The 15,136-nt window shown below is 27.4% G+C and overlaps 1 protein-coding gene across 2 annotated transcripts; it reads left to right on the forward strand.

Annotated features, from left to right (window-relative positions):
* Positions 1 to 746: 746 nt before the first annotated feature.
* Positions 747 to 12,918, forward strand: LOC106789072 (MAGUK p55 subfamily member 2). 2 transcript variants are annotated; one of them, XM_014752907.1, is made up of 7 exons: positions 747 to 1,312; positions 6,152 to 6,451; positions 7,801 to 8,037; positions 8,748 to 9,222; positions 9,773 to 10,107; positions 11,067 to 11,141; positions 11,354 to 12,918. In XM_014752907.1, the coding sequence occupies exons 2-7, from the start codon at positions 6,383 to 6,385 to the stop codon at positions 11,528 to 11,530; spliced, it is 1,368 nt and encodes a 455-aa protein (XP_014608393.1). In that variant the 5' UTR covers positions 747 to 1,312; positions 6,152 to 6,382; the 3' UTR covers positions 11,531 to 12,918. The 2 variants fall into 2 exon arrangements, with proteins under 2 accessions (XP_014608393.1, XP_014608394.1); XM_014752908.1 differs by lacking the exon at positions 11,067 to 11,141 and having other exon boundaries at positions 750 to 1,312.
* Positions 12,919 to 15,136: the final 2,218 nt, after the last annotated feature.

Genomic DNA, 15,136 nt, shown 5'->3' on the forward strand with positions numbered 1-15,136 from the left:
GGAATACGTAGAATTGATACATGCATGTTCTCCATGTCGTATTTAAACATAGAACGTATCAAAACATCAGTGTTTCGTTAATAAAAATAAAAAACAAACAGACATTCCACAATATTCTTTAATTATTAATTATTTATTAAAAAACCATTATATAAATCTTATAACATTGTTTAAGGTAGCCTAAAAAGTTCTTGTTAATTAATAAATATAAAAGTTCTGTTTTCAAATTTTCCTTATAAAATTGTTGCAAAGTTTGTTGATTAAACTAATAGAAAAATGAATGTCAATTCTTTATTATCAATATAAAAAACTTGACAATTCTCACGGCATGGAAGTATGTAGAATTGATACATGCTTTTTATCCATGTTGTATTTAAACATAGAACGTATCAAAACATGTGTTACGTTAATAAAAATAAAAAACAAACAGACATTCCACAATATTCTTTAATTGTTAATTACTTATTAAAAAACCTTTATAATATAACTCTTATAACATTGTTTGAGGTAGCCTAAAAAATTCGTGTTAATTAATAAATATAAAAGTTCTGTCTTCAAATTTTCATTATAAAATTGTTACAAAATTTGTTGATTAAACCAATAGAAAAATGAATGTCAATCCTTTATTATCCATATATGATAAAAAACTTGACAATTCTGACGGCATGGGAGTATATATAATTGATACGTCCCTGTTATCCATGTCGTACTTGAACGTAGAACGTAGCGGTGCGTCGCATGCCAGAGAGTCGTGGCAAAGCAGGAGAAGAAGAAGGGCCCCCACCTGTTTCAGAAAGTCGAACGGACTGAACGAACTGAACGGGCTGCCTACGCGGAGGGGAAAAACGTCAGTAGTAGGCGCGGCAGTTTTCAGACGCCGCTACCTCAGCGTACACCTAGTTTACAACACGTTATCTTTTGTTTCTTTATTCTTTTACATTTTTCTCCTTTTGGGTTTTTTCGTCTTTTTTTTTTTATTCCTTTTCATAGAAAATTAAATATGAAACACAATATAATAGGAAGCTAAAGTTCTAGTAGAGTACGCCCTCCCCCCGCCCGCCCGTCACCCGCTACCCTAACATTTACATATATATATATATACATATTCGTTATCGTGACGTTTTTCTCGCCCTCTACAAAAACGACCGCGATCAATATCAACGTTGTACGTTTCTATTCATCGAGGCCACTGACTCGTTTCAACCAACAACTACTCTCGTCCAGGTTCAACTCAAGCCTTTAAACATCTTTCTTTGAAAGAAGCATCTTCTTCCAGGACATCGACGACAACGTTAAAAATCATTTGTCTCAGGTGAGAACGCGTCATCTTAGAGTTAGCATTGATTAAAATGATTTTTAACGATAAATCTCATCTACGTGAAATAAACAAGAGGAATATTGTAAACACGTTATAAGTCGTAAGATAATTTTTATTTGTTGGTTAATTATTCATTAATTATAGTAGACGTTATTTACGTAATTATTTATTTACGTTTGTTATCTTTTGTTTTATTTTTTTTTTTGTGTGGAAATCATTTTCGTGGCTACGAATGTAGCAGTAATGGCTGGTGAACTAAAAGTAACATGAAAGTGGCGTCGAGTGGATTATGATGAAATGAACAACCGCGCGAGTGGAAAGTTTATGAATCAATGAAACACGTGATATTATGTATATGCATTATGTCGTGTACAATGTTTAGTTAAAATGTTCAAACGTGTTAGGTTCAACGTTTGATATCGCGTAGGAGGATTTTCAAATGATTCCAGAATGATCAAAGAAGAAGGTTGGTGAAAGGTACTATGTACGAGAATAAACGCAAGGATAGAGGAAGACATTTCAAGTTTGATTGAATAGTAACTTATTTAGTTATCACATATTTTAACACGAATTTATACGAATTATAGAAACATTAGGAATCCTAATCAATTGTTTTATCATTAATAGAATTTTCTTTTTTTATACAAAATTAAAATTGTTACTTAAAATCTGAGGATATATTAAATATGTTAAGAATGTAATAAATTAATTGAAACATTGGAATGTTAGAAATTGTAAAAAGAAAAGAAAAAGTAAAATCTTACCGTTATGATTATTTATAATAAAGTATTAGGACACGGTAGTCGTTTGATTTAATACAAAAATAAATTTATATATTTAAATTCGAAACTTTCTTATATCGAAAATAATTTATTAAATTTGTATTTTAACAAATATAATAATATTAAAGTTATAATAATTTTGTTATTATGTTAATGTTGTTGATAAATTAATATGGTAAGAATTGAATAAATTCATCATGAATTTAACAAAATAAGTAATCTTACCATAATAGTTATTTAGGAAAAGGTTATGACGAATCTGGAATTAATCAAAATCGGATGATAAAATCGATGTTGTTAAAATTAGCGAATCTAGCAAACATATGTTTCGCATATGTCTCGTATGTCGTTCCTTCACATATTCGGCGCTTTTGGTTTACCTCGATCACTCGACAAAGCGTTGAAACGACATTAACGTTTATTTTGCAACCACGAATAAATCGTGCCGATGAATTTCGTGTACCGCAATTTGATTTATGTCGAAACTCAAACGTCGAAACTCGTGTTAGCCGAACACATCCAATAAACGATCACTAATATCTATTTACCGATTTCGAAATCTTTTGACATGGTTTATCTTTTCTAAAATGAAAAATCAAACGATAAATATCTGAGGAATAATAAAACCTTGTGTTGGTGGAATATATATAATTTAAAAATAGTACATATAAAATGTAATTATTAAAAATGACAGCAACGTTTATCCGATTAAACACATTCATAATATGTAAGTATAAGAATATGCACGTATACGTGTGTATTGCGAATAAACGTGATTCAATGCAATGGTGAGTCATCGTCATCGTGCATCTCCGAGTATACGTTTATATTCGCAAAATCTGTTGTGCAAGGTATAGCTGACGTATGTTTTTAAATTGTTCCTGTATTGGGTTAGGTTTGTAGGTTAAACAAGTAACTTTTATCAAATTAACATCTTCAACAAATTTTACTGCAAATTTACCTATTTTTCTGTTTTTTTTTTGTTTTTATTAGTATAATATTTACATATGATACAATTTTTTTATGATTTTTAGTATGTTAGGTTACTCGGAAAGTTTGTGCTGATTAATATTTTTATTAAAGTTATTTTCCGCAAAATTTTACCAGTATAATTTATTATTAACGATAAGAAAAAACATTTAACATAATGTTATTACCTTTATTTATATATTTAATACTTATAAATCCTATATTAAAAAGTTATAACAAAAATAAGTAATAACAAAGGACTACTTTTTTGTTCGATACAACAAAAGAATAAATTGTCAATTCAAATTATAATGCCATTCTAAAACGTTTTTCATCATTATGAATGCAACACTAGCATCTGCTGAAGATACAATTTATTGCATTACTAATTTCTTCCTCATTTTCCTTAATTGTAGGAAATGCGTCACGAATTCGTAGCATTCATTTCTAACGTATATTAATTTATATTTGATAAACTTTTATACTTTCACTATTTTTCACTAATAAAAATTCATTGTAATCTTATGGAACCAATAAATTTGTCCTCTTAATGGTCATAAAATAATGGTCATTTAATCATTGTCATACTAGTATCTCATAATTTATTGGACAATCATCTAATTGGATTCATAGATGTTGACAAAATAATTATGGAATATCTCTTAACAATTCTGACCACAATTCATTTTGAATGTAAATTTATAAAAAAGATTCTGCAGTTAATCTTTCAGATAAAAAGTGAGATCCGAATATGTTATTGTTGCATATTCAAGTAAATTTCAAACACTAGTCCATTACCATTACGTATTTTTTAACTAAGCAATGAAGAACCCATGTTCGTATATAATATTTGTTTTCTTTCTTATTTTTATTATTTTTATTTCTTGAATTTACTGATACAGTTTTACAAAAGAACAAAAAACAGAGACACTTTTTATATTAAAAAAGTATTATTCGTTACAAACTTTCTGATAAACTAATAGAATAAGAATCGTAATAAAATTTAATATAAATATTATAACAATGCTTATGTGCTATTAAATTTGTTGGAAATTTGTTAACGATTACATGAACAAATTATATCTACGTATATTTAAAGATATTAATCGAAAATATAAATTTATTAATCGACGAATCATTTATAAATTTTCTCTTAAAATCGAAATCCCGTAAAATTTGTGAAAATTATTATTCGTTTATACAAGCCAGAAATAAATTTTCAATGAATATACATTCAATAACTTTTTAATTAAAAACGATATATATTTGGTAAATCTGGTCGTCCGATTAATTTCAAATTGTCGTATAATATTTAAAATTTAAATCAAAACCGGGTGAGATTAATTCATTAGTTAAGAAGTTTTAATTATCGATAAAGCATTGTTCTCGGTGAACTACTTCTTGAAAGTGGCTTTGAGGCAATGAGAATGACCTACTTTCGTAATTACTTCGTAATTATATATTGTGATTTCGTATCAACTCTACACACGAATAGGGGTCTGACCATAAGCATTGACTCTAACGTGTAATGGTTCTAATGCAATTAATCTTCATTGACATCATCTTCCTTGTTTTTATTTGACACGTTCTTTCTCTCAACAATTTTAAAGTCATTAATCCCTTTCTTTATCCATTACAAAGTTAAAATCATTAATGTTTCTTTTGTTTGTTCACTCTATTTATTTTTTTTACGCATTACAAAATAACAATCATTCATGTTTCTTATGTTTGTTTACTTATTTATTTATACCTTTTACGTATTACAAAATTAAAATCAATAATGTTTCTTCTTTTATTTATTCATTGATTTATTTAATTTTTTCGTTTTATAAAAAGTTACCATAAATTGGGAATTTTGGTTTCATAATCAGCTCAACGTTAAGTTAAAAATATATTTATATTATCAGCATTTTTGAGATAAACTAGTAAATGACTTTAATCTAAAGGCCATTTTATCTACAATATAAGATCATTAGAGAAAAATTTCGTTGATACAGGTGTGCTATGATCATTAACTAGACTTCTCCTATTCTCATGGAAATACAATAGCAAACTATAACCACGATATCTCACCATACCATAAATATAATGACTTTAATACAGAAACCCGTTCTAACTTTCACAACTGGTAAGAGTGACTAGACGAGCTGCTCACGGATTCTTCTTCTAGTATTGGAAGATTAGTTTAAATCAAAATCTATTCTGGCAACTTAAAATAATTTAGTATATCGTCAAATCATTGAAGAATTTTTTAAATAAATACTATCACAATAATTTATGATTGATTAATGAAAATTAAATTAACAATAAAAATGATTTTATATTTTTTATCATTGTAAAGGTATTACAGAACTAAGAATGTTTAATTATTTAAGCATAATCAATGTGCGTAATTATTAATGAATTAATTTTTATAGAAATGATATAATTTTTATTAGGTGATTTAAGCTACTAAAAATTTAAAAATTTGAACAGTTCAAGTTGCTTTATCGATAATTAAAACATTCGTTGTTCAAGTATAATCGATATCAATATTTAAAGATAAATTTTGATAGATATATAAAAACTTTTATATTAATATAAATAAGTATATATTATTGCGATACACTAAAAATTTAGAAATATTATTTAGTCAAAATTTCAGTTCAAGAATCATTAATATAAAAAAAATGAAAGATAAATTATTTATTTATTTATTTATATATTTTGTATTCCTTACATATCTTTTTCATAAAAAGTTATTCAAAGTAATATAATTTATCTCTTAATTAACTAAATTAATGTATATTAATATCAACTAAATAAAAATTAAAAAAAAAATAAAATAAAGAAATTTACGAACGAATATCCATAAAAAATATTACGATGTTTTATTTATAATATTATCAACGTATGAGAAAATAAAACAAATATGTATTAGTCAAAAAGGGTTGTGTATACTTAGAACATAATCGATATCGAGAGTTCTTCGGTAAAACTAAGATTCTCTTTTGTCTCCTTAACTAAAACTGTAGTAAAAGGTACGAAGGTTGTGAAAACCTGTTTTCAATGGATCCCGGTGTGACTTCTGACTAACTTTCAGGTCCAGGAACGTCTCGAGGACGCACCGGTCCCTGTGGAACCGGTATGCTCTTCTGTTTGTGACATCGTTGACGAGGTTTGCCACGATCTTCAATTCTACAGAAACGAATACGCTCGTGAATTGGTCGTTCTGTTGAGAAACTCCCACTTAAAGGCACTCTTAGAAACTCACGACGCTGTTGTGGAACGTAGAGAAGCTTCATCGATCTCAGAAACGATTCAACCTTTAGTTATGCCTTCCGACGAGAGAACGGAAGTTATTAGAGTCGTTGGACTCACTAGACAACCCGACGAACCATTGGTAAATAATTCTAATTATATTTCATGATTTTTTTTAGGATGAATCAAAAGTTCGTGCATATTTTTTTATTTAACATTTTCAAAATAAATTTTACAAAAACAATTAATTATGCAGTTTATAAGACAATTTATAACACAATAAACGCACGAACTTTTGGTTCACTTAAAAGTATAGAAAAATATATGTTTAGGAATTGTGTTATAGCAATCTAAATTAATATTAAATATGAAGAATGTTATTAAAGATTCACAAATTTTAAATGATCGTATTTTAAACGACAAATTTTTATATATTCTTACACCATTTTTTTATTGAACAATTTATTAAGTGATTTTTTGAAGTGATGTGAATTAAAATATTTTAATGTTTATTTATGTAGAGTATTTTTTTGTTTTGTTATAAAATAACATCCAATATGGAACATTGTAACGTATCAGCACAAATTAATCCAAGAATAAAACGATAATTTAAAATAAAATCTATTATTTATTTATTTAAGCGTAAGTTAAATTCAATATCACAAAATGATACTAATTTTGAGTGTACCTCTATACGAGTATATAAATGCGAATTCGTATAGTGTTTTCAAAATAGTGCCTGGAATCAATCGTTTAAAGAATTATCCCTCTTTCCTTGAAACAAACTATTATACGAAAAATGAGAAGAGAAATGTTGAGAATCTCAGCCAGACGAGTATCTATCTCTATCTATCTATCTCTCTCTCTTTCTCTTTCTTTTTCTCTTTAAGTTACATTCGTCGAAATGAAAGACGGAAATGCCACATGCAGTTCATAAATAAGATTGGAAACGTTTATTATTCTCTCTCGATCTCACAGTACCATGTGGCCAGTGGCAATTGAATCTTCAAATCCCCCGGTTTTATCTGGTATTTCGATTTATCGAGAAAAGAAAAAATTTGAGATATATGTGAAAATATCAAAAGAATTTTCTATTAAGTATTATCAACTTCTCAGAGGCAGAGCTACTGTTTGCGATTTAAAATGAACATAACGCTTGCCCAGTTTTCAATGAAAACGTTCGTTTATCGTATTCTCGTGTTTTAAAACGTTTATTTCCATAATGAATTCTAACAGAAACGAGGAATCTTTAAACGATATCGTTTTAACTTTGATAAATAAATTTCATTATTATTTTTTAGAATTATACTTATTATTCGTACATTTTAGAATTACTCGAAATTTCATTTTCATTCTTTTTCTTTTATGGGTCTGGTTTGATAAATAAATTTCATTATTATTTTAAAATTATATATATACTTATTATTCATTCATTTTAGAATTACTCGATGTGTCATTTTCATTCTTTTTCTTATTCTTATTTTTTTTCAGGGTTTAACAGTGCAAGTAGACGAATCTGGTAACTTGATAATCGCCAGAATCCTTGGTGGTAGCACAGCAGCAAGACAAAGACTGTTAAGAACAGGCGAGGTGATCCTGGAAGTAAATGGAAAGACTGTTCACAATCCCGATGAATTGCAACAGGCCATACAGGAGGCTAAAGAAAATCTCTTTTTAAAATTGGCCCCTGGAATTGCCAATGATGGCAGTAGACCACTCAAGTCGACGGTAATCAAAAGCATTGTTAGACTTTACTTGTTCCGCTCTGTTGACCAGTTCAACGACTATAACTTTAATGTATAGTTTTGTTCTTATATTTACTCGACTACGTAACATCTCGAAACCTAATCACAACTATGATCACTACCGTAATTATAGAGGTAGTTATCGTAATAAGAATATTTTTACAATTATTAAATTCTTGTGATCAATCATCTGGAACAAATATAGCTGAATACATTCTTTTCATTCTTTTTTTTTTATGATTAGTTTTATTGGAAACTCGCAATTATTAATAATGAAACAAATTATGTAATAAAATACATCCAATTGAGAGATAACATTTGTGTAAATATTTCAAAAAAATAAATATTTTTCTTTATTTTTCTTTTAAAATACACTTTAAGGTTTTAAAAATGAAATGCCATTGAGATTAATACTCAAAAAATTGATCATTTTCAAGATTTACAGATTCCCGCGCTAACATATTACATATTTTTCAAATTGGCAAGCAATATAACTATAATAATTTGTAATTAATTAATCTCAAATTAAAACGGTATTTTTTGGAAACTAAATTTTGAAAAGAAATATATGATATAGGATCTTTTTTATAAGTTACATTACTTTTTAGTTGCAACTGATTTTGTTAGAATTTTAAACGGAAAAAGAAAAAACAATTTACATGTATACCTTAATAATCAATTTACTTTTTACAGTGTTATATGCGAGCCTTGTTCGATTACGATCCATCAGAAGATACACTTTTACCCTGCAAAGAAATTGGCTTGCGTTTCGACAAAGGTAATATCCTGCAAATAGTAGATCAAGCAGATCCAAATTGGTGGCAAGCACGAAGGGTCGAAGGTGAAGGCCTAAGTTCAGCTGGTCTCGTACCATCTTTGGAATTGGAAGAACGAAGAAAAGCATTCGTACCACCCGAGGCAGATTTCGTTCACAAAATAAGCATCTGTGGGACTAGAATTTCGAAGAAAAAGAAAAGGAAAATGTATCAGTCGAAATCCAACGGTGAATTTGATAGTGCTGAGTTGCTTCTTTATGAGGAAGTTGCTAGAATGCCACCGTTTAGGCGTAAAACTTTGGCATTGGTTGGACCACGTGGTGTTGGTAGACGAACGTTGAAAAACAGGCTGATTAATAGTGATCGAGAAAAATTTGGCACGATCGTACCATGTAAGAATAAATATCCATTTTTTAATGAATTATTCATCGGTAATTTGATTTTTGTCTAACGTTAGTTCATATTTTTTATACAGGATGAATCGATCAAAATTACTATTCAATAAGATCGAAATAACGTTCTAAACATTTTTAACCTTTCTAACGTCCCTGTGACACTTTGATTAATAATTTTATTTTTGGACGCGATTAACAACTAATTGAATTACTATATACGTACGTTAATTCGTTATCCATCAGTTATACGAGAAAATAATATTTACAGATCTGTTTTATTGAAAATTTTTTATATTTATTATATTATCAATTTTTAAGTTTAACAAAAACCTTCTTGAACACCTTGTATATTTTTGTTTTTGGGTTCTATTAGAAATTTACAAACATATTGAAAACAATAAAAATTCTCAACTGTATTATTAAAATTCTCAACTGTATTATTAAAATATTTTCCAAATTATATCAAGTACGTTTTATATAGGATTATCTAATAATAATTAAAAAATAACAAATATTAATTATTATATATTTATTTTTATTTTCTCAGACACATCTCGTCCTCCCAGAGTTCTCGAGGAAGATGGAAAAAGTTATTGGTTTACCGATAGAGAAAGTATGGAACAAGATATCAGAGAACATCGGTATTTGGAATACGGTGAACATGGTGGTCATTTATACGGAACAAAATTAGACTCCGTTAGAGAATTAATAAGAGCAGGAAAGATGTGTGTCCTAGATTGTAGTCCAGCTGCATTGAAGATACTTCATAATAGTACAGAATTTATGCCTTATGTTATCTTCATAGCAGCACCGGGAATGGAACAATTAAAGAGTTTGTATGATCTTGGAAGGTCTACAGGAGCTAGCAGTAGAAATTTGACGGTATTTATACAAATCAAACAATATTTTTCATTTACATAAGTATCTATAATTCAAAGTAACTCGAGATTTTATTAATTAAAAAGCAGTATTTTATAGTTCAAATTATTTAATTAATTATTTTTAATTTTTTTTTGTTTTATCGTTGTCGTAGTATCGTAGTTTATCCTTGTAAATAATAAACATTAGATTTGATAAATGTTGCTAAATGAAAATCGTGATTTTTTATTTAAAATAAACGTGTTTGTAAAATATTTCATTGCTGCGTATACATGAATAATTATATAAATATTAATTATATACAGGATGTCCCAAAACTTTCCGATCAAACTGCGAGAGCATATTCTACAAGTGGAAATATTAAAAAAATATTTTTTTGAAGTACGATTAGAACTTCATTATAATTTTGTAATAAAACATCTCTAACCAAACTTCGAATAACATTGTTTTTTGTTATTTCCACTTATAGAATATGTTCTCGCAGCTTTGCCAATAAATCCCGAGACACCCTGTATAAATGCATGATACACATTCAATGATGTTTCATTTTTCTTGCATGCAAATTCTATCAACGCGTTTACCTTTGAACATTGAAAATAATATCATCCAAGTGTTTTATAAAATTAATTTAAAAATCAAAGATAATTATATTGATTCCATTAGCGTATTTTATTTGCATATTAGAATTATCTGAACAATTATGAAAGCAAAATTCTCGCCAAGTATTGAACAGTATTTTATTGATAGAAATATTTGCATTTCTTTAGCAATATTTTATTATTATTAGCAATCATTTGAATACTGAAATATTTTCTACATGAATCGTTAATTTTATATTTTATTAAAACAAAAAAAAACAGAAAAGGAAAAAAAATTATTTTAGCAAGTATTCGTTAAGCTTGATCATCCCAATATGATTTGATCCCTTTTTTTAAATGTATTTGATGTTCTTCGCTTGATAGTTTGACCGGCAGAGTTCGATAAGGTACAGCTCGAGGAGGGCCAGAACACTAGAATCCCTTGCATCTTTATATGAGGTTTGTGTTGCATGACGCATCATCTTTATTTTTTTTTGTCTTATCATTTATTAATTCTATTTGCTTGTACATATTTTTGAAAATACTATTATTCTTTTTTTTTGATACACACGTCGTTGCAATATATAAAATATAACGAAAGAAAAAAGAAAGAAAAGAGAAAAATAAAACAAAACACAAAAAAAAATTAAAAATATATTTCTTTACCACAGGAAGACGATTTAAAATCGACATTGGAAGAATCAGCAGCTTTACAAAGGGCCTATGAAAAATATATCGATCTCGTGATCGTCAACGAAGATTTTGATCAAACCTTCAGACAAGTTGTTGCAGCGTTAGACGCATTGGCTACTGAACACCAGTGGGTACCAGTCAATTGGATCTATTAATTGAAAAACTATCAACAACAGATGTAAACAAAGTTTACGTCTTTGTGAACAAAATCTCTCACGAGTCTCGGATTAAACGTTTACGAGTGTGAGAAAGAACTAAACAATTACTGCCGATAAATTGCGATTATAAATCGTGAATTTGAATAGGCCATTTAGGAAAAAATCGAGCTAAGACGTTTACGATAACATTCGAACGTTTGATTATAATCGACACGTGAAGCCAGAAATTGCAGAATGACATTTTTTTTTATTTATTTATTCCAATCAATTTTTTTTCATATCAGACGAATATTTACGATTATTTTCTTTTATTAACCCATTTAGACCTGTAAATTAATTGATTCATGAATTTTATGACATTTTTGTGGAATCAAGCACATCCATGCCAAATACTTAAATATGATTCGTGAGAAAGTTGACTACGGGGCCTGGATAGCTCAATGGATAAAGCTGTTGCCCCGAAAGTGAAAGATTTCTGGGTTCAAATCGTCCCAGTTCCAAATTAGTCTAGTGGTTCAATTTTTTCACGAATCCTAAAATTGTGTTATTAATATAATTAAAAATATTTAAAATCGATTAGAACAAACACTAGATAAATATTAAATTTATGGGGATTTTTCCGAGAATCATGTGTTTCGTACAGAGGATGTTTCTGGAGTTGTGATGAATCTATTTAGAAAAAAATAATTATTGGTTAATAAAAATAGAATTTTATATTATTTGAAGATACGATTTATTAATTAAAATGTTGATAATAAAAAGTATATGGTGCCATGATGTTTGAGTTCCAAATATCTGTCAAAAATGATTTCGAATTTTACAGTTTTATAACTTTTGGGACACCCTCTATAGCGGTAAAATAAATTAATATAAATTTGTTTAAACAGATTATACCGTTATATGGTAGGCCTAAATGGGTTAATACCAAAGATTATTATTCATCGATTTTATTAATACGTTATAATTATTTATGCGAATATTAAGTATTAGCGCCTAAAAATAGACAATATTTAATAGTCACCTATTAATTCAAACATCTTATGTCTCTTATGATCGGCAACGTATTAAACATTATAGCGCTAAAAGGATGCACGTACAAGTATGTTGCTATATCATAAGTGATTAGGTATAATATTAAATATTCCCATTAAATAATTATATAATACAAAAAAAAAACAATACATTAAGTATTCTAATCAGTTCCGTGTCAGGAAAAAAATAATCGACATAATTTCTTATTTGATCCAAATTCGAACGTCTCATGCCGTTTTTGTAGGAAGTACAATCGTAGAATTGATGTTAATTCTTTTTTAAGTTCATAAACGAGATTATTTTTCGCCATTATCCGTAACACAGCATTTCTACTGTCTTATATGTAAAGATATTTTCTGTAAGGTTTCTTCTTGAAGATATTTTTTTCTTTTTTTTTTTATGTTTATATATATTAATTTATAATATTTCAAATTTTATATATATATAATATTATGTATATTAATGAATATTATATAATATATATTATATATAATATTTTATAATATTTATTTATAATATTATATATTAATATATATATATATAAAATATTCTAATATCGCAAACAGGCAGGAATATGTTCCGGTTTGTTTTTTTAATTTAATTTTGATCGATTGGATCGATCGAAAAAAAAAACTTAAGAAAAAGCATTCAACCGCCGTCCAATTATTTTTAAGATAATATACGTTTCGTATTTTTAAGTTAGAATCATCTTTCTCTGTGCAGGATCACGTATATACTTTATATATATATATTATATTATATTATATAGGGTGTTTTTCGTAATATGTGGGACAAACCTCAGAAATGAACGGGGAACAAAAAAAAAAATAATGCAAAAAACAATTGTCCTATTTGACCTTGTTTCAAAATGAAAGCCACTCTTGTGTTCCAATAATGTCATTTTATTATGTTACAATAAATGATCATACCTTACATTCTGTTCATTAAATTTCAGTAATTTTGGTTTAATCAATTCAATTTCAACGCACAGTTATCTTATTAAAAGTATTTCATTAGTTTTTATTTGCTGCGTGTTAAGAGTTACAAGTGCGTAATTAGATTTGTATTTCTGAGGTTATTAAAAAACAATTGTGTATCCTATACTCAATATTAAATAACTTCAAATGTGTATACAAAAAAAACTGTCAACAGATTCAACTCATATTTGGAGTGTTTAAAAACTGCGAAATTCGATGATACGATGGATACAAATTGATGGAATTATTGCAGCTTCTATAAAAATGAACTGATGCGAATTGTTAGAACACAAAAATGGCTATGACTTTGAAATCAAATAAGACAGAATTTTGTTAATTGTTTTTTTTGTTCCCTATTCACTTTCAAGGTGGATGATTCACTTTAAAGTATTTTCAACATATTACGAAATATACTTTTCTTAGATCGAAAACGATATCACGTTCATACTTTTATTTTATTTTATTTTATTTTATTTTTTCTAACAGATAGATGATATATCAATTATAAGATTTCGTTGATTTATTTCATTTATTATTATTATTATTATTATTATTATTAATATTATTTTCTTTCTCTTGTTTTCTTTTATCCACGAATCGCCTTCGATGCTAGTACTTACATGCAAAATCATAATTCCTGGCATTGAGTGCCTTAAAAATAAGCGCATTCTCTTGTTCAGAGTTTGACGCGAAGACCTACACTTTATCAAAGATAAAAAAAATGTCTTATGTACGGGTTTTTACGTAAGTATTATTAAGATATTTTCTAATGTGTAGCACATTCACTGGCATACGCATACAAATTGATTAAATAAAATACATATTGTGCACTTGCGTACAAGGAAATATGATGGAAGAACTAATGCAATGCATGATGATGTATCGAAACAGGTGCGATTTTTATCGGACCAAATGATACACGAAATGAATAAAATTTATCAAGTATTTGTTATGTAAATAAGACTCATTTCATTTATAATCCGAATTTAATCTTTACCTAAATATTTTAATGATCGTTTTATGATTTTATATATTATTGTGTACTCATTTACATTTCTTCATTTTAAATAGAAAATTATTTTCAAATATGTTTCCGTTTCAATTTTACATTATTCGTGAATATATTTAAATTTATTATTAACTTAAGATGAGAAATTTGTTCGGTAAACTATTTCATTCTCCAGGACCTCTTTTTAAAGAAATATGGAAATATTGCGTCTATAGATCAATGCAATTAATTTGTTTGACAATAATGTAAATTGTGAATAAAAGATGTTACTGAGTCTTCAATCAAAATTATTGCAAATTCAGATTTTATCACGTGAAAGTTGTTATGTACGATAATCTGAATTAAAAGAATAAATGATTTATTAAATATTTACTCGATCTTTGATTTACGTGGTTCTTTTTAAAAGAATATCTTTATGTCAAATGTTCAAAGTAAAATATCACGATCATTCGAAAACAACTAGTATTAAAATTTCAAGAAAAAAAATTGTTTTAAATTTTAGTATCGAAAATGAATAAAATTTATTTTAGTTTTTCTATATAAATTTTAATTATTATTCTTTAATAAAAAAAATTTATAATGATT

This window comes from Polistes canadensis, unplaced genomic scaffold (genome assembly GCF_001313835.1).
Source record: "Polistes canadensis isolate GaletaPanama2010 unplaced genomic scaffold, ASM131383v1 scaffold_163, whole genome shotgun sequence".
Taxonomy (NCBI): Eukaryota; Metazoa; Arthropoda; class Insecta; order Hymenoptera; family Vespidae; genus Polistes; species Polistes canadensis.

What these genes read in the sequence shown, in the direction of transcription:
- LOC106789072 (XM_014752907.1), top strand. Translation starts at nt 6,383, where the DNA reads ATGCCTTCCGACGAGAGAACGGAAGTTATTAGAGTCGTTGGACTCACT. An exon ending in ATTTGGCACGATCGTACCAT is followed by an intron (nt 9,223 to 9,772) that starts GTAAGAATAAAT and finishes TTATTTTCTCAG; the next exon opens with ACACATCTCGTCCTCCCAGA. An exon ending in CCCTTGCATCTTTATATGAG is followed by an intron (nt 11,142 to 11,353) that starts GTTTGTGTTGCA and finishes TCTTTACCACAG; the next exon opens with GAAGACGATTTAAAATCGAC.